The 18,332-nt window shown below is 47.0% G+C and overlaps 1 protein-coding gene across 1 annotated transcript; it reads left to right on the top strand.

Moving 5' to 3' along the window:
* Nucleotides 1-1,436: 1,436 nt before the first annotated feature.
* On the top strand, nt 1,437-17,660 carry LOC131249600 (allergen Asp f 7 homolog). The gene is made up of 2 exons (XM_058250400.1): nt 1,437-1,662; nt 17,407-17,660. Exons 1-2 carry the CDS (start codon nt 1,437-1,439, stop codon nt 17,658-17,660), a joined length of 480 nt encoding a protein of 159 aa, XP_058106383.1.
* Nucleotides 17,661-18,332: the final 672 nt, after the last annotated feature.

Raw genomic sequence — 18,332 nt, 5'->3', positions numbered from 1 at the left:
CCATTACTCCCAAAGGGAAGAGTAAGGATAGGAGTGGACGTCAAACGGTCCTTCAACTCCACAAATGCTCGCTCATAGGCGTCACTCCAAATAAACTCTACACCCTTCTGAGTCAACCTGGTCAACGGGGCTGCGATATGGGAGAAGCCCTCAATGAAACGTCGATAGTATCCCGCTAAATTAAGGAAACTATAGATCTCGGACGCAGTCATGGGCTGACCCCACTAACACACTGCCTCAACCTTCGAGGGGTCCACTGTGACACCCTCCCTTGTCACCACGTGACCGAGGAATCTCACCTCCTCTTGCCAGAACTCGCACTTCTCCAGCTTCGCATATAGCTGGTGGGCACGGAGGGTCTGCAAAGTGATCTCCAGATGCTGCATATGATCCTCATGGGTCTTCGAATATATCAGAATGTGGTCGATGAAGACCACTACAAACTGATTGAGATACGGATGGAAGACCTCATTCATCAACTGTATGAAGATCGCAGGCACATTGGTCAATCCAAAGGACATGACCTGAAACTCAAAATGACCGTAACGGGTCCTGAAAGCCATCTTCGGGATGTCCTCCTCTCAAACCCAAATCTGATGATAACCAGAACGTAAGTCAATCTTTGAAAAGAACTGTGCACCCTTCAGCTAATCAAATAAGTCGTCTATCCTTGGGTGCGAGTACTTGTTCCTGATTATGACCCGATTGAGCTCGTGGTAATCCACGTAGAGACTCAACGAACCATCTTTCTTCTCGACAGAGAGTACCGGCGCTCCCCAAGGCGAACTGCTCGAATGAATGAATCCTAACTCACGTAACTTGTCCAACTGCCGCTGCAGCTCACGCAACTCCATTGGTGCTAAACGGTATGGGGCCTTCGAGATAGGCGCGGTACCAGGCACAAGGTCTATCTGGAACTCAATATGATGGCCCGGTGGTAATCTCAGAATCTCCTGAAATATGTGTGGAAATCGCAAACAACCGGCCACTGATCAATACAAATGGTAATAGGCTCCTCAATGGCACAGGACATCAAGCATGACAACGACTCTCCTCTAGGCTTAGCGATGAACTGAAACTGTGGCAAGCCGGGTATAAAGAATGTGACGGCCCTCACGGAACAATCCAACATGGCGTGGTACTCGGCAAGCTAATCCATGCCTAGGATGATGTCGAAATCTGACATCAGCAGCACAAATAAATCAGTGGGCAAAAAGATATCACCGACCAGAACCTGGCAAGATGAACAGAAATGGCCCAATACTGTGATTTTCCCAAGGGCATCGACACGGTCAAACCCTCGCAAGCAGACTCTGTCAGCAATCCAATCGAATGATAAAAATCCTCAGACATGAATGAATGCGATGCACCGGAATCAAACAGTACACGTGCGATACAACCGGAGATGGAAAGAATACCCCCAATGACTCCTCCAGATGACTGCGGATCCTGCTAAGCCGCGTAGAACCTGGCTTGAGGTGGCTAGGGAGGTGTCTGTCCCCTCTGAGGTCCCTAGTGCTACTGCGGCGGCCTGTACTGTTGTCTCTGCTACTGCTGGGGCCTCGGCGGCTGAGGTGGCTACGGTCACTGCTGTGCTAGAGGCTGCTACGGTGGAGGCTACTATGGCCCTCTCAACTGTTGCTGCTGCTGTTCAGGGTGGGGGTACTCATGCACGCGGTGTCCTGTCCCACCACATCTAAAATAAGTCCCTGTAAATGGCCTCTGGGGTGGCGCAGGTGCTCTAGCGGATGGGTGGCTCCTATGCATCTGTGGCCGTCGATGCTGCTGGGAGCTACTGTAGGGGGCCTGCCTCTTTCGATTCTGACCCCTCCTCTGATCTCGGTCACTCTGCGAGCCGGCCCACTCAATCTCTTAAATATGGGCCCTCCGCACTACTGCCTGGAAAGTCGGGAGCTCATGCCCAATCACACAGCCTCGAAGACCGTAATGTAAGCCGTTCTCAAAATGGCAGGCCTTCCGCCCCTCATCATCAACCATATATGGCGCGAACCTTGATAGCGCCACAAAATGGGCCGCGTACTGCGACAAGGTCATGTCCCCTTGCACCAGAGTCTCGAACTCCAGTGCTTTCTGGCGTCGAATGTGGTCAGGGAAGTACTGCTCATCGAATCGGTCGTTAAAGTCCTCCCATGTCCAGACATAATCAGGTCCTGCAACACGGGTAACAAAGGTCCACCAGTGCTTGGCCTCGCCTTGGAAAAGAAATACTGCCAACCGGACTCGCTGCTCGGTCGTACATGACATGGTATCAAAAATCTTCTCCACATTGGAGCTCCATCTCTCAGCTGCTGTCTGATCTGGCTCGCCCTAGAAATGTGGAGGATCGAGTTGTCAGAACTCACGAAGAAGGGTGCTCGCGCGTTCCTGCTTTGCCTGAGCTGGAGAAACAATTAGGTGCCTGCCCTGCCCTTGAAGTGCAACAGTCATAGCCTGCAACATCTGTTGTAACTGCGAAGCACTCACAAGCGCGGTCGGATCTGCACCGGCATCAGGTGGAGGAACATCATCCTCAGGCAGGGGAGCAGGGATCTCTGGTGGTGGAACGGGAGGCACAGGTGGTAAAGTTGGAGCCTCATGTGGTGGAGCGGGAGTCGATCGGGTCACTCACTTACGTGGCATGTCCTATAAGAAGAATGAGGACGCCAATCAACCTTGAGATCGCACGTTAGGGAACTCAATCGGAAGGTTTCACACTTGGAACCTAATCGTCCTAAACTCATAGCAAACATGTGATGTTGCTCTCAGTTATTCCTAAGTTATGCTCTGATACCAACTTCTGTCACGCTCTGAACTCGGAAACCAGGCTCACAAAATTCTCGATCGCCGAATCTGGCACCAACAGCCTCCGTAGAACCCCATTCTTGGCTCCCGGTACCCATTTACCAGGTTCCGATCTTGTGATCCTACAAGGAGGATTCTAATATCAATTTAATTCATAATGAGCATAACCAAGCATAACCCACGAACAATAACCATAAGAACACCATTATAAAATCCACAATGATAAAAAACTTTTAAATACAAAGAATCTAAAGGGAATACAAGATAATGCAAAAGATAGAAACTCCAAAAGCTCATCTACACGCTCCTGCTGCTACTATGCTACAGCTGCGTCCTGGTGTCACCTGCACGCATCAATCGTGCATAAGCTTATAGAAAGCTTAGAGGGTGGTGTAAGTGTGTGCGCAATATAAGCGTGCTCAGAATGCAAGGTCAGAGTATTGTGGAATCATGCTGATGAGTACATGAATGCAATCAGTCGTACCAGGGCCATGCGGTGCAAGATAAGAATGCTATCAGCCATAACACGGCCATGCGATGCGAGATGCAACTCAAGCATGCCAATCCTCATCATATATCAGTACAGTTCTCATTCTAGATAATCACCGGGGTCTAGTACACTCTAAGTGGCACTGCCACTCTCCTAGCCGCATAGTCCAAGTGAGCGTAAGAAACCTCACTATCCGCCTGGCCAATAATCTGCCAATACCTATCCGGCATGATGATAGCGAATCCATTCACGAGCTGGTCAAACTCAGCCTAGTATTGCCCCCTACCCTCGGGCGAGTAAAGTCACACCCCTTTTTAACCGACCACGACACAGTGGGAGACGCGGCCTCTTGGTATTCGGCCCTCGTGCGCTCATATATCCACTTGATCTCGATGTTGGAGTCATCCTCTAGTACCATCGGGTTTATGAATTTTCACCCAGGGACATCTCTGGCACCCGTATGCTAGAACTAAATATTTTCGGTATCCAATCCAGCCACCCACGATGTGTTTGTGGAGGCCATGACCCTAATGTCACTAGGGCATACAATGAGCACAATCACACGAATGCAAGTGCATGAATTATACCATCAGACATGCAACAATCCTGCGCGTACCGCGAGCTCTTGTAGGGTAACTCCGCCTATCAGGGAGTCCATAAACCATCTACTCGAAGGCATGTGCAATGATCAGTCAATCCTCACATCAGGCATACATATGATGCATATGATCATGAATCATGAATCTATATTAAGCATATTATGTGGTGATGGGTTCGGATCAAAATGAATATGGGCTTAGACGGCCTACACATTATAGGTATGGGCCTATTAATGGGCCTTAGGGAGAGGTTGACAATGCGGACATTTAACCAACATCATCCTTATAATGTGGACATCAAACCATCATTGCTCCCAAGGTGTAGCCCGCTATAAAATCAACACATATACCATAGTGGAATCATACTACAATGGGCCTTATGTATGTCCTATAGGGCCTTGACCCATGGGCCTCCAGAACATCAAATGGGCCTCATACATGGGTCTCGCATATACATATCTAGGTGAGCCTCAACGACGGGCCACAAATGCATCAAGATGGGCCTAGTCACATGGGCCTTACATACATTACAATGGGCCTCATAGTATGGGCCTTATACAAATCAAGGTGGGCCTCAACGATGGGCCACAAATGCATCAAGATGGGCCTAGTCACATGGGCCTTGCATACATTACAATGGGCCTCATAGTACGGGCCTTATACAAATCAAGGTGGGCCTAGTATGTATCAAGGTGGGCCTCAACGTACGGCACACAAACACACCAAGATGGGCCTAGTCACATGGGCCTTACATTCGTCAAGTGGGCCACACTAGTGGGCCTTGTATACATTACAATGGGCCTTATACAATTCAAAGTGGGCCTCATCGCATGGTCTTAAAATAATTTCCAAATGATTGGACGGCTTAGATGAAACACATGCATCATGGTGAGGCCCACTCTAATGGAGGGTGTGGTTTACAATACATACAGAAGTGGGTCCCATGTGGGGCCTACCATAATGTTTATTTCCCATCCAACCCATTGATAAGGTCACTCAGACCTGGGGCCCACAGTAATGTTTATTTGCCTCCAATCTGTTCAAAGGGTCACGTAGAACAGGGTAGGGCCCACTATAATGTTTATTTTGCATCCAACCTTTGCATAAGGTCACGTGGACCTGGGTAGGGCCATTGTAATATTTATTTATCATCCAATCTGTCCATAAGGTCACGTGGACATGGGGTCCGCAGTACTGTTTATTTGCCATACAACCTGTTGATAGGATCATGTGGACAGGGAGTCCACCCTGATGTGGTTCAAAAATCCAGCCCACCCATTATGTGTGTCCCACTTGGCTGGGGGTTCAGACCAAGTTTCAACCGCATCCAAATTTCAGATAGGCCCTACCAAGTGTTTTTATATGTTTAGGCATGTCTTCACATGATTTTAAATGGTGTGGCCCACCTGAGTTCCGTATACAGATGATTTTTAGGGCAGCCTCCTGGTCCGAGGGGACCCATCAAATGCATGGTGTTGATGGTCGAAACGCATCACGGTGGGGCCCACAGTTGGAGCCATAAGGGCCCTACTAGGCCGTCCGCCCGCCCACTGACAGCGGCAGCAGTAGGTGTTGCTGCCCCTCTTCTTTTGTTTTGTTTTTTTGAAAACTATAAATCTGGTGGTTTTTGATAGGTGGGGCCCACCTCAGACGAATCCATCCGAGCCATTGGTCCCTAAAGCTTGATACAATCCCATAGAGTCCAATATTGGGTTATTTTTGATATACAGGAGCATAAGGGAGTATATCAATGGTAGAAACACTGTTTCCTATACCATGGCCCGCCAGGAAACTAGCTTAAGTTCATTTTTCGGCTCAACGCCTAAAATGATCTGAGGAAGAGGATGGATAGCCTGGATTAAGTACATGAATCAAGGTGAGGCCTACCTAAGTGGTCCACCCAAAAAGCAACTTTCCTTTTTTTTGTTAGTACACACCCACGTCAGTATACACACTCCATGTTAGCCTCGCCCATCCAGCGTCCGGGGACGCTGGACGGCATGGATAACACATGCATTGTGGTGGGTCCCACATGGACGTGGCCCACCAACTATATATATATGTATATTTATATAATAGCATAATTAAATATAGTATATATTGTGTGTGTGTGTGTGTGTGTATATATATATATATATATATTGCAGGTGGGACTTCGCATCGGACGGTGGATTTTGCCTAAAATGTGGTGGGCCTCCTCATTGACGAATGGAGTGGATTTAACAAGATTTGGTGGGGCCCACTTCATTCTAGGGAGATTAAATAAAAGAGAGAGAGAGAGAGAGAGAGAGATACGGTGATAGAGAGGAGGGACCTCGCCACTATGGGCCCTCCATTGATACAACACATACATCAAGTAGGTCTCACAACAAGTGGACCCTAAAATTTAAAATTAATGGTGGATCACCCACCTCTAGGCCTCCTCCTTACTCCCTTAGCCTTCTATGCTCCTTGCCTTGCCTTTTGATGGTGGTTGATGAGAGATGAATGGTTGAGATGGGAGATGAGAGGGTGGGCCACACTTGAGGTTTTTTAGAAAACTTGGGAATGCTTGGACGTGTGAAATTTTGTTGCTTGGGAGAGAATTTTTTAAGAAATATGAGAAATGAAGAATTAATGGATGAAGGGATGGGTGGAGTGGTGGTTGTAAGGAGAGGTATGGGTTGGGTTGAAATGTTGGTAAAGGAGGAATGATGAGGGGAGAGAGAGAGTTAACTTATGGAAAAGGAGGGATGGGTATTGTACTTGGGGTATGGTTGTACTTGACATTGATTGATTGATTGATTGATGGGATATATCGTAGAGATTCCCTCGATATTCGCAACACGTGGCGTTTCTTCAAAACAAACGCTGGCATACATCTCCTGGCCTGGGTATCGGTTCGATGCGTGAGTCGCGGAGTTGGAACCGCGGCGACAACGCGGTCGCTAAGATACAGGTTTCGGTTCAAACCGACTTTGGTATGCAAGTCTCGGCTTAGGATCGCGCATAAATGTCGGATACGGTGCGAAGGTTGCTGAAATTCAACCGGAAGCACCGCGGAAGCCAATGGAACGGTACGGATTAGGGCACGGGTCTTACAAGTGAGGTCTCTTATGCTCGTTAGGCTATGCGGGTAGGAGGGTGGCAGTTGGCAGGTAGTGTATTTGACCTCGGTGGATTCCCTATAGTGGAACTATATTGATATGTGTATTTACGATGAGGATTGGCATGTTGCATTGCACCTTGCATATGACATTGGCTATGTAGGCTTCTTATTGCATTTCCTTGGTATGGTGCCCAGTACTCATATGTTGTATTACGTAGCCTTGAGACGGCTTGTAGCATTCCTGCTTGGTATAGCATAGCCTTGGTATGACTGACAGCATTGATGGTATTCATGGTTCTTATCGCATTTCCGCATACTCTGATATTGTATTCTCGACACTGGTATTACACACACTTACACCGCCCTCTAAGGTTTCTATAAGCTTATGCATGATTGATGCGTGCAAGTGATTCTAGGCAGCAACAGTAGTAGGGCAGGAGCGTGGAGAGTTGTGGACCTTTTGGAGATTGCCCTTATATAGTTCTTGTATTTCCCTTTTGAGCCATGTATCTTGTAAAAGTTTAAATTCTTAGTGGATTTTATAATAGTGTTCCTGTAGTTATTACCTATGGTTATGATGTTATGATCTTGGGTATGCTCTTTATGAATCAGATTTATATTATAGAAATCCTCCTTATAGGATCCTAGGATCGGAACCTAGTGTATGGGTGCTAGGAGCTGAGAATTGGGTACTACGGGGTCTATCGGCACCAGAATCGGTAATCGAGATTCTTGTGAGCCCAGTCACCTAGTCTAGGGCACGACAAAACACCTGTTCAATGACATCAAACAGAGGCCTTACGAGTCCAACAACTAACTATGAAAATCTTAGCTACATTCGATGAAATCAAAGGCAGATCGATGAAAAGTTTTTATGGCATCGAACCTACTTTAATGACTATGAGACCCGACCCAAATTCGCAAGTGTGCATGTGTGTGTGCGAGTATGAATCTTGTTCATCTTGGTCTCGCGGTCCAACTTGTCGAATCCCGGTGACCTGCGACCTGCAACCCTCGGATAATATTTACAGTCATCCTTAAATTCGGTCATGTAGAGTTGACTCGGATTGAGCCAAAACCTATGTCATCTTGTCTGCTTCGTTGTTGCAATTCCAATGTCGCATCTTATGCGTCCATCCGATATATAGATCATAAGTTATGCATCACATTTCTAGCACTTGATCATGATCATCTAGCCCACTTAGAGTAGTGCATTTGGCCCCACTCCCTTTTTTGCATAAGTTCCAACACACATCACACACACACACTACTTAAACCCCATATTTTACACCACCCACTACCCACACACTGCCCATCACTACTCCAAGCTTATAAGTCTATGGGCATTTTTTATATCACCCTAGCATTATGATGGATTTGCTTATCCTAGGAGAGAGAACTCATGATGACTCTCTCTCTCTCTCTCTCTCTCTCTCTCTCTATTCTAGCAATTTCTCTCATCTCCCTCTCATCCTCTCATTCCCTCCCTCCATTTTTCAGCTCCTTTCTTCCTTAATCCCCCACCATCTAACCATTGAAACCCCATCTCCACCATTTATCCTTTTCCCTTGGAGCTAGAGAATCTTAGTGTGAAAGTTTGGTGATCATCCTTGGAGGTGGGTGTTCTTCTTAGCTTCTTCTTTCTTTCTTCTCTTTTCTTTCTTTTCCTTACATGCATGGAGGTATGTAGGACCCACCAATCCATGGTGGAGGTCCTACATGGCTCCTAGGATGGAGGCCATGGGCGTAGATCTTACTCACTCCTTCTATGGTGGACCATTCTCTATGGACCCACCATGATGTACTTCCTCTTCATTCTAGCATCTCCTAGGCCATTTAGGCCTTTGCATGCATAGTGGGGAAAGGTATCCCTACCCTCCAGCAACTTTTCTTGATGCATAGTAGCTTGCATGTAACATATGTACATGGTGGATGGCATGGATTGTAGTGTGGAAGGTCCATTAGTGGCAAGACCTTCCTCTAATGGCCGGATCACTCTCCTTCTCACTACCTTCCACTCCTTTTCTTCCATCTATATCTAATGATGTGTGGCCCACTAAGAAGGTTGGCAACATCTCAGATCCACCAGGGAGATGGGACGTCCAAGCCCACCTTGTTGGACGTCCAGGCCCACCATGCATGCATGGGTTGGGTGGCCTCCAAACTTGATTTTTCATGGAGATTTTAACGCACTATTGGATCTAGAATTTTTTTAACCCATCAAGGTGGACCCCACTTGATGGATCAGGGCAATAAACCCTTGGATTAATTCATATGGGCCGAAATATGGACAACATATGTTGTTGTCCAGATTTGAGGCCCAGTTTGAGCATGACTTTTGAGTTAATGTTTGGATCTATTTGCATGCACTTTTCTCTCAAATTTCTTTAGAGATTTTTTAGTGCATAGACCCCAATTTGATGTATAATGGGTCCCACACCATTTCTCTCATGATTGATACCCATGGGATGGGTCAAAGTGGGCTAACTGTCCAGAAATTTCTAGACAGTTCAACAACACTGTAAGTTGGAAATGAACATTTTTACCTGAGTTTCTGGAATAAGTGGGCTACCCCAGTGGACCCCACTTACTTTACATGAGTAGTACCACCCTTCTCGCTAATTTTTCCGGGGTTTGGACAAGTTTAGGCCCACCCCATGTGGTCCCAAACATAGGGACAGTTATAATTCCAGCAACATTTCTCCTAGGACAAACTATAATTCTGAATTTAATTAAAATACTTTTGAGTATTCAAAAATTATGAAAATTTACAAATAGGTGACCCACCATTTTTCAGACCCACCTACCAATTTTAGGGGCCAAAGGACCCCTGTGCACACCGTGGAAAGGGCTGGACCGGCCCACCACGTTGGGACGTCCAGGACAACTAGATTTTTTTTTTGATAGACTATTTTCTTTAAATAAATTAAAATACTTATGAGTATCCAAAAATTATGAAATTTTGTGGAGGTGTGTCCCATCTATGTAAGTACCAACCTAAAAAATCTTAGGACCAACAAGCCCCTGTACCATTCGTAGTGTGGCCTGGAGTGCGCCCCCAAGCTGGGACGCCCAGGCTGGGGCGTCCTGTCACGCCTCAAACTCGGAAACCGGGCTCACAAAATTCCCGATCGCCGAATCCGGTACCGACAGCCTCCGTAGTACCCCATTCTCAGCTCCTAGCGCGCATGCGCTGAATTCCGATCATGGAGTCCTACAAGGAGGATTTTTCAACTTGCATTTGTCTCATAAGAAGCATAACCACAAGTATACCAAAATCCAAAGGACAACATCATCATCACATATCCACTAATATAAACATTTGAATACAAAGCTGAAAGGGAAAATATATGTCAAAAAGCAAAGCTCCAGAAATCCACTGCACGCTCCAAGCTCAACGCTGCTGCAACCTAACGCCACCTGCACGCATCTATCGTGCATAAGCTTATAGAAAGCTTAGTGGGTGGTGAAAGTGTGTGCACAAGATGAGCGCCCAGTAAGCAATATCAGAGTAATTAGCGTAAGCGGAAATACTGATAAACCCATAACCATATAATTTCAGAAACACTAACAAAAACATAAATCATAGGAATTCAGAGTAATGCGGAAATATGCGGTAAGTCCGTGAATGTTATCAGCTGTACCAAAGCTTTGTGATGCAAGGCATAAATGCTATCGGCCATACTAAGGCCATGCGATACGAAACATAAAAAGACAATAACAGATGTTGAGGATGCAATGCAATATGCAAATCCTGATGAGTCCACGAATACCGTCAGTTATATCTAGATCATATAAATGCATAAACACAGTAGCCCGAAATGCCATATGCAGCGGATGTAATGCGATATGTGGTGCATATGGAATGACCATGTTAGAGTGTGAAGTCGGGATGATAGTACGTAGTGTCGTAGACTACGGGGTCCACCACAAGGGACTTCTATCCAAACCAGTCCCATACCTAAATTTGGATAGTCAGACTCAATGTGGTAAACTCCTGATCTTAGGTTAGTCGCGCGCCCAACCAAAATCCTGGCCATGCGAAGGTACACAACAATTAGTTGCGCACCACCAGCCCGAGTGGATAGTGAATGAAACGAATGTATGAGTGTGCAATTCCTACTCAATAAGTCCACATATCAGTACAGTTCCTCTTTGGGAAATCACCGGGGTCTATTACACTCCAAACCAGATTGCCGCCCCATCGGCGCAACAAGGTGAGTGGAAGAGACCTCACTATCCACCTGCCAATATCGGGCCCGGCTCGTCGATAGCGGACCTATTCCTCGAGCTGGTCAGACTCAGCCTAGCATTGCCCCCTCCTCTCGGGCAGGTAAGGCCGCACCCCCTTCCAACCGACCACCACACAGTGGGAGACGCGGCCTAATGATATACGGCCCTCATGCGCTCATGCATCCAATCGGTCTAAACGTTGAAGCAACCTCTGGAACCAAGAGGGTTTAGGGACTTTCACCCAGGGATATCTATAGCACCCTATGTAAAACAGATTTCCGGTGTCCCATCCACGAAATACCTGTGGAGGTTACGGCCCTAATGTCGCTAGGGCGTACAATAATCACAACACACAATGCAAGATGCATGAGTCATACAATCCAGTCATGCATTAATCCTGCGCATACCATGCGCTCATGTGAATAACCTCCGCCTATTAAGGAGTCTCATAACAACCTGCCCAATGACGTATGCAATGGTTAACCACATCTCATAACAAACATGCAGATGATGCGTATGAGCATGTATCATGATGCTATGCTGTCACATACTCATAAATCGGTATCAATAACTGGCACCGACAATCGGTATTGACAATCGGCCTCGACAATGTGGACATTTAACCAACATTACCCCTAAGGAGTGGCCCACATAGAACTTAACATATAGTGGACCCATGGCCTCACAAAGGGCCTAAGAGAAGATCACAATGAAGACTTTCAACCATTATTACCCATAAATGTGGACATTTAACCAACATTGCTCCTAAGGAGTGGCCCTCATACAAGGGATTCATACACAACGTAATGGGCCATACATACATCGCATTGGGCCTCAACCATGAGCCTCGAATACGTCACAATGGGCCCCGCCCATGGGCCACAACCCATGGGCCTCGAATACATCACCATGGGCCTCAGATATATATTACAATGGGCCTTATACATGGGCCTTAAATACATCACATTGGACCCTTCCAAATGGCCCCAAATACATCCAACGGGCCGAATCAAATGGGCCACAACAACTACACCATTCATCCGTTTAGAGAGATCATTTAGAGTATTATCCCAAAAATTAAATCATAATAAAGGTCATCTAGACCATACCACACATAACAGTGTGATAGTGATTCCCACTGTTAACATTAAGGGGGGGCCCATTTTCCATCCAGTCTATTCATACAGTCACAGAGACCTGAACTAAGAGGAAAACAAATATCATACTAATCCAGAACTTCTGTGATCCCTAAGGAATTCAATGGTAGGCGATCAATTCCCCGCTGTTTTACGCAGTGTGGTCTGCCCCATTTTTAGTCTCAAGATGATCTCATCACATGGATGGACAATACATACATCAGAGGTGGGGGTCCCCATTCGTGCTCATCAAATGAATGGTCGGTGTGAATACTAAATATACAGCAAGGTGGGTCTCGCCCGTCCAGAACGGACAGACGGCTGGAATACCAAAACACATCTCAAGGTGGGTCCCATCCCACATGTACAGCACGTGTGGGGTGGGCACCACACGAGCTGGGATGGGATTGGGTGGTGAGATACAAAACGTACATCTCGGTGGTGCACACGTGCAGCCACAGGACTGTGATGTGGATCGCACACATCAAGGTGGGCCCCATCCACTGACCACATAGACGGACTGTGTTGATGCAATAAATACATCAGGGGCCCACGTCCTTGGCAGATGGATGGCGAGAAGACACAAATACACCAAGGTGGCCCACCTATCTTGCTGACGTTAGTCGGCACCTAAATGGCTGGTGCCCACCGTCCAATAGGCTGGACGGTGGAGATAAACATATATCATGGTGTTCCCTACACACGTGGCAGGTGAATGCCGCAGATGCATATCTGCGAGCTTCACCGTCCAGCTTATCTGGACGGTTAGGATAAAACACATACCTCGTGCTTGGACCCACGGTCCTGCTGACATCAATAGAGCAGTGGGTCCCACCGTTTGTTGACGCCAAGCACTGCAGCACGCTGCTGCTGGTGCAGGGCCGTCCATCAGAGGGGCAGCTGGGATAAAGAATACATGCATCAAGGTGGGTCCCACCTGCCCACACGTGTCACACGTGTGGGGCAGGTCCCGTGTCCACAACAGATGTAGGAGGTGGATGTAAAACATATTCATTAAGGTGGATCCCACCCATTCAAATTGATGGACGGTCTGGATCAGACCCAAGAACTTGCTGACGCTAATGCAAGTGGACGAATGGTCTGGATGTGGTATATACCTCATGTGGGACCCTGAATTGCGGATGTCAGCGCATCTGCCATGAAGCTAGGCAGATGGACGGCTCGTATTAACGGATGCATCACGGTGGCTTCCAACGCCAGGTGGATGGACAGATAAAACACGTTCGTAAAAGGTGAGGTCCATGACCACGTCCAGATGCCTGGACGGTCTGGATCAAACGGATGGATGTTTTGGGTCATAACACACCCAACACCCGTTGACGGTAAAGCAGTAGCTGCTGCAGCTACGTGTGGTGCTCCTGCCAATCCTCTTCCAGGCTGGTGGTCCCACGATGGATCAAGCTGTTATTTGTGATTTCCTTCCGACCAAGTCTGTTTAGCACGGACGACGTGGATAGGTGGGGTCCACGTGCGTGGGCCCCTGGTTTGGTCCACTTGGTTGGAGGTATGGAACATACATCAAGTGGGCCATCATACACAAATAAAAGAGAGGGAGAGAGATCGGTGAGGTGGAGGGACTCCGCCACTATGGGCCCCTCTTTGTTTACAATCACAAATATGAAAATAGGTCCCATCACAAGTGGGCCTTACAAAAAAAAATCAAGATCTAAGGTTATGGCCACCCACCTTTGATCTCTTCTTCCTTCTTCCGCCAACACGATCTAGAGCTCCAAGGGGACGATTTCAACGGTCGAGATGTTCTTTGGATGGTGGAGATGGGAGGTAGGAAGTGGACCACACAAGCTCTCTCCCATGGAAGCTTGGACGTGGGTTGCTTGGAGAATGAGGGAGAGAGAGATGAGAGAGTGGTTTGTAAGAGAGAGGGGGATGGGTGAGTGATGGGGTGATGGGTGAAGTGAGTGATGGGTGTACTCTATGTAAGAGAATATTGACTTTAGGGGTTGCTTGGGGATGGGGTGATGTGTACTTGACATGAGGTGTGATTGGTGGGATTGATGGGACATGATTTGAAATCTTTCTCGAGTTTACAAATGTGCGGTGTTTTCTCGAACTGAACGCGGGCCCACATCTCCTTGCCCGGGAATCGCCTCGGCGTGCGAGACGTGGCATCGAAACCGTGGCGACGGCGCGGTCGCTAGGGTACAGGTCTCGAGTTGAACCGACTCTAAAATACAGGATACAACTCAGGATCACGCGCCACTACTATTTACGCATCGCGGGTCGCCGAAATTCGACCGGGAGGACCGCGAAAGCCTACAGAACGGTATATGCTAGGATACGGGTCTTACACATCCAGTCTTGACTTGCTATTCAGGCTACTTTGTGGGCCCACCTTAATGTACTTTATATCACAAAATTCATTCATATGGTGTCCATATGGGACTTGATCATCCTCCCCTTCAGTAGCTTCTTATTGGAGCCCATTGGATGAGTTTCTGGGCCAAATATCCAAGCCCACAAAGCTGCTTACACATGGGACACCCAACCCATTGGGCTGCTGCTGGACGTCCAGTCTTGTAGCATGGCCCATCTTATTTATCTGATAAATCCACTCTCTTCATCTGTTGGACCCCCCTGTGACATGTATGGGCTACTAAGAACTAAAATAAACATATAATTTAATTAATTTTTGAATTTCCAGCAATGTCAGATTGTGGGAGGGCTGGAATTTCAGCAATAGGCCCATGGTTGTTACCCATAAATGGATGTTTTGGGCAGCATGATCCACCATATTTGGGGATATTATTACACATATCTTGCCCTATTTTTTTAGTTATATTTTAAGCTTAATCAGTGCATATTTAAGGCCCATTCCAATTGGGTTTTATTGGACTAGTCTTCTTAGTTATTTGTTGGTTTTTCTTGAGCCCATTGGACCTTTGGGGTCTATATTATCATGCAAATATGATGGTTTTATTGGCCAAATACCTTACCTACCCATTTAAAATGAATCCATGCTTGAGCCGAGATTTGAGACCTAACTTACTTGTTTTAAATGTAAGGATTACCCATATGTTTGAAATAATGGGCTGCCCATTAGCCCCCCATAATGAGTGGATTCATGACCCTTATGGTTGAGCTCAAAACTTGTTTAAGGGCCCACCATGTTGTCTATGTATTAGTCTTAGTGTATGGCCCACCGGGCCATGGATTGCTTGGGCCTAGGACCTTACTTTATATGCATATAGTTAGCGGGCTACCTTTTGGGCCCCAGTTGAGGTTGGATGTCCTCCTTGGCGGCTGTGGGGTAGGCCCATAGGGCCCTTATGGGTGGTTAAAGGTCCACCTTGGGCCCTTGATTATGATAGTTTCTTCCTTGGGATTATGACTCTCTTAGCTTGTGGGTCCTCCCAAAGTACTGGGCCCCCACTAGAAGACTTCACTTCTCCTTAGAGTATCTGTCTATGTACCTAGACCTTGTCCCTCCTTAGGAAGGAGGAATATATATTAATTTTATAGGCAGCATACTTACATCATTGTGACCCATATGCATCATTGGTGTGAATTGATTACATTGTTTGGTGGTCATAGAGGGATGGAATTTCTCCCCTTATGCACATTCAGTGCCTGAAGGTTGTGCATGATCTATAAGTGTGACTCATGCATTGACATCACATTTCATGATGATACCACCCTTGCTTCACTAGGACCTAGCCTCCACAGGGATGTTAGTGGATGGCCGTATGTGTGGACACCGAAAATATTACTTGAGCATACCGGGTGCATAGGATGCCCATGAGTGAAATTCTTAAAACTTTCATGGTACCAAGGATCTGCTCCAACGTCATGACTGGGTGGAATATATGAGCGCATGAGGGCCTTATACCGTTAGGCCGCGACTCCCACTATCGTGTAGTCGGTTGGATATGGGTGTGGCCTTACTCGCCTGATGTAAGAAGGCATTGCTAGGCTGAGTCTGACCAGCTCATAAATGGGTCCACTACCATCAGGCCTTGCTAGTGATTGGCTATTCGCAGGCCGGTATTGAGGTCTCTCACTCTCGCTTGACTGTGCGGGGTCTATAGAGCGGCAGGTATCCAACACTATAATGAACCCCAGTGATTTCCTTTTGATTGGAAATGTACTTAATGTGTGGATTGGATATGAGCACTGGCATTACTTGCATCACATTTACATCAGCTGTATACACCTCTTCATGCATCGCCTTGGTATGGCGCCAAGTACTCATTGCATCGTATTCATTATAAGCCTTGGTAAGGCTAGTAATATTATCATTGAGCATGTTCCTCTTCTTATACCTCCTTCTATTCTTCTATGCACCATTATCACACACTTTCACCACCCTCTAAGCTTCTATAAGCTTATGCACGATTGATGCATACAGGAGATCCTAGGCGGGTGTCGTAGTGGCAAAGCTTGGATGAGAGCTGAGCTTGAGGATCCCAGTGTTACAGATCTTTCTCTCCTTCTTTTATTATCTTATATATGTCCTTTTGGACCTTATGGATACTTGTAAAAGTTCATATTCATAGTGGATTTTGTGATGTGTGCCTTTGTTATTCTCAGATATACTTGCTGTGATCTTGGGTATGCTCGTATTGGTAATGATTATACTTTTATGAAAATCCTCATTATATGATCTTAGGATTGGAACCTACTTCTGGAATCGAGAATGGGATACTACGGAGGCTATTGTGGCCATAATTAGCTATCAGAGTCCTTCTGAATCCGGTTACCGAGTCTGGGGCATGACAGGAGTTGGTATCAAAGCATAACAAGTAATTCTGGAATAATTCGGGATAACATCGCATGTTTGCTCAGAGCATAGGACAAGTAGTATCCCGAGACCCTTCCTTTCACTCCTTATTGAGCTTGTAATTGTCTTGATCTCCTAGAATTATCGTTATTTTATAGACGATGCCGCCTAGACGTGACACTCGTGGTCGTGACGCCCGTGGTCGTGGCACCCTTGGTCGAGGCTCATGAGGTACCCGTTCTACTTGAGCACATCTTGCACGCATTATTGAGGATCTAATTCCTGAGGTCCTGATCCAGCCTATTCCTCCGGTAGTGCCTATTCCTCCAGTTGCTCCAGTTCCCCCCCCCCCCCTCCGGTTCCCCTTCCTCAGCTTGCTGTTCTGGTTATAGAGGCTCCTCCTTCGCCAACCGCACTCGCACCTCCACCCAAGGCAAGTGTCGATCCTGCTTTTCTGATAGTGCCTATAGTAGCCAGGCATTTGCCATCAACTGATGCAGCTTGTTGTTACTACATTGTAGACCCGTCAGCCTACTACCGCCGAGGTTTCTAGGCAGTCTGACTTACCGTGTGTGAGCGTGATATCTTGAGAGTTCTGACAGCATGATCCCCCGAGGTTTAGTGGTGACTCTGACCCTTCTGCCACTGAGGCATGGTGCATTGAGATTGGGAGGATTTTTGACACTATGCAGTGTCTTGCGATCAGAGGGTTTCCCTTGCGACCTATCTTCTTCGGGGTGAGTCCCGTCATTGGTGGTCGTCCGTATCCAGGATGGTCGGGCCTCAGTTTGTCTGGACGTGAGAGGAGTTCGTAGTCTGTTTTGACCAGAAATTCTTCCTCGAGCACGTCCAGATCCAGAGGGTGATCGAGTTTGAGACCCTAGTTTAGGGTGATTTGTTAGTATCTCAATATGAGGTACATTTCTTGGCCTTGTCTAGATTTGGTTCTCATCTCACCAGCGATGAGAAGATGAGGGTCCGTTATTTTGTGACTGGATTACATCCTGCCCTTCACAGCTGTGTGGTAGGGCATTGTTTGGAGATGTTTAACCAAGTCATTCATCGGGCACTGGTTTATGAAGTGGACTGGGCTATGACCCAGAGATCGAGATAGCAGAGTTCTGGTGGAGACCAGAAGAGGAGAGCACCAGCCGACAGTTCCACGTAACACCATCAGCAGAGATGGAAAGGAAAAGCAGATTTTCAGCAACCCGCGGCTCAGACA

This window comes from Magnolia sinica, chromosome 6 (assembly GCF_029962835.1).
Source record: "Magnolia sinica isolate HGM2019 chromosome 6, MsV1, whole genome shotgun sequence".
Taxonomy (NCBI): domain Eukaryota; kingdom Viridiplantae; phylum Streptophyta; class Magnoliopsida; order Magnoliales; family Magnoliaceae; genus Magnolia; species Magnolia sinica.
This window is presented reverse-complemented; position numbering and strand designations above follow the sequence as displayed.

Coding starts and splice junctions, on each gene's coding strand:
- LOC131249600 (XM_058250400.1), top strand. CDS start 1,437: ATGACTGCGGATCCTGCTAAGCCGCGTAGAACCTGGCTTGAGGTGGCT. Junction 1,663..17,406: donor TGCTGCTGTTCAGGGTGGGG/GTACTCATGCAC, acceptor GTCCTGATCCAG/CCTATTCCTCCGGTAGTGCC.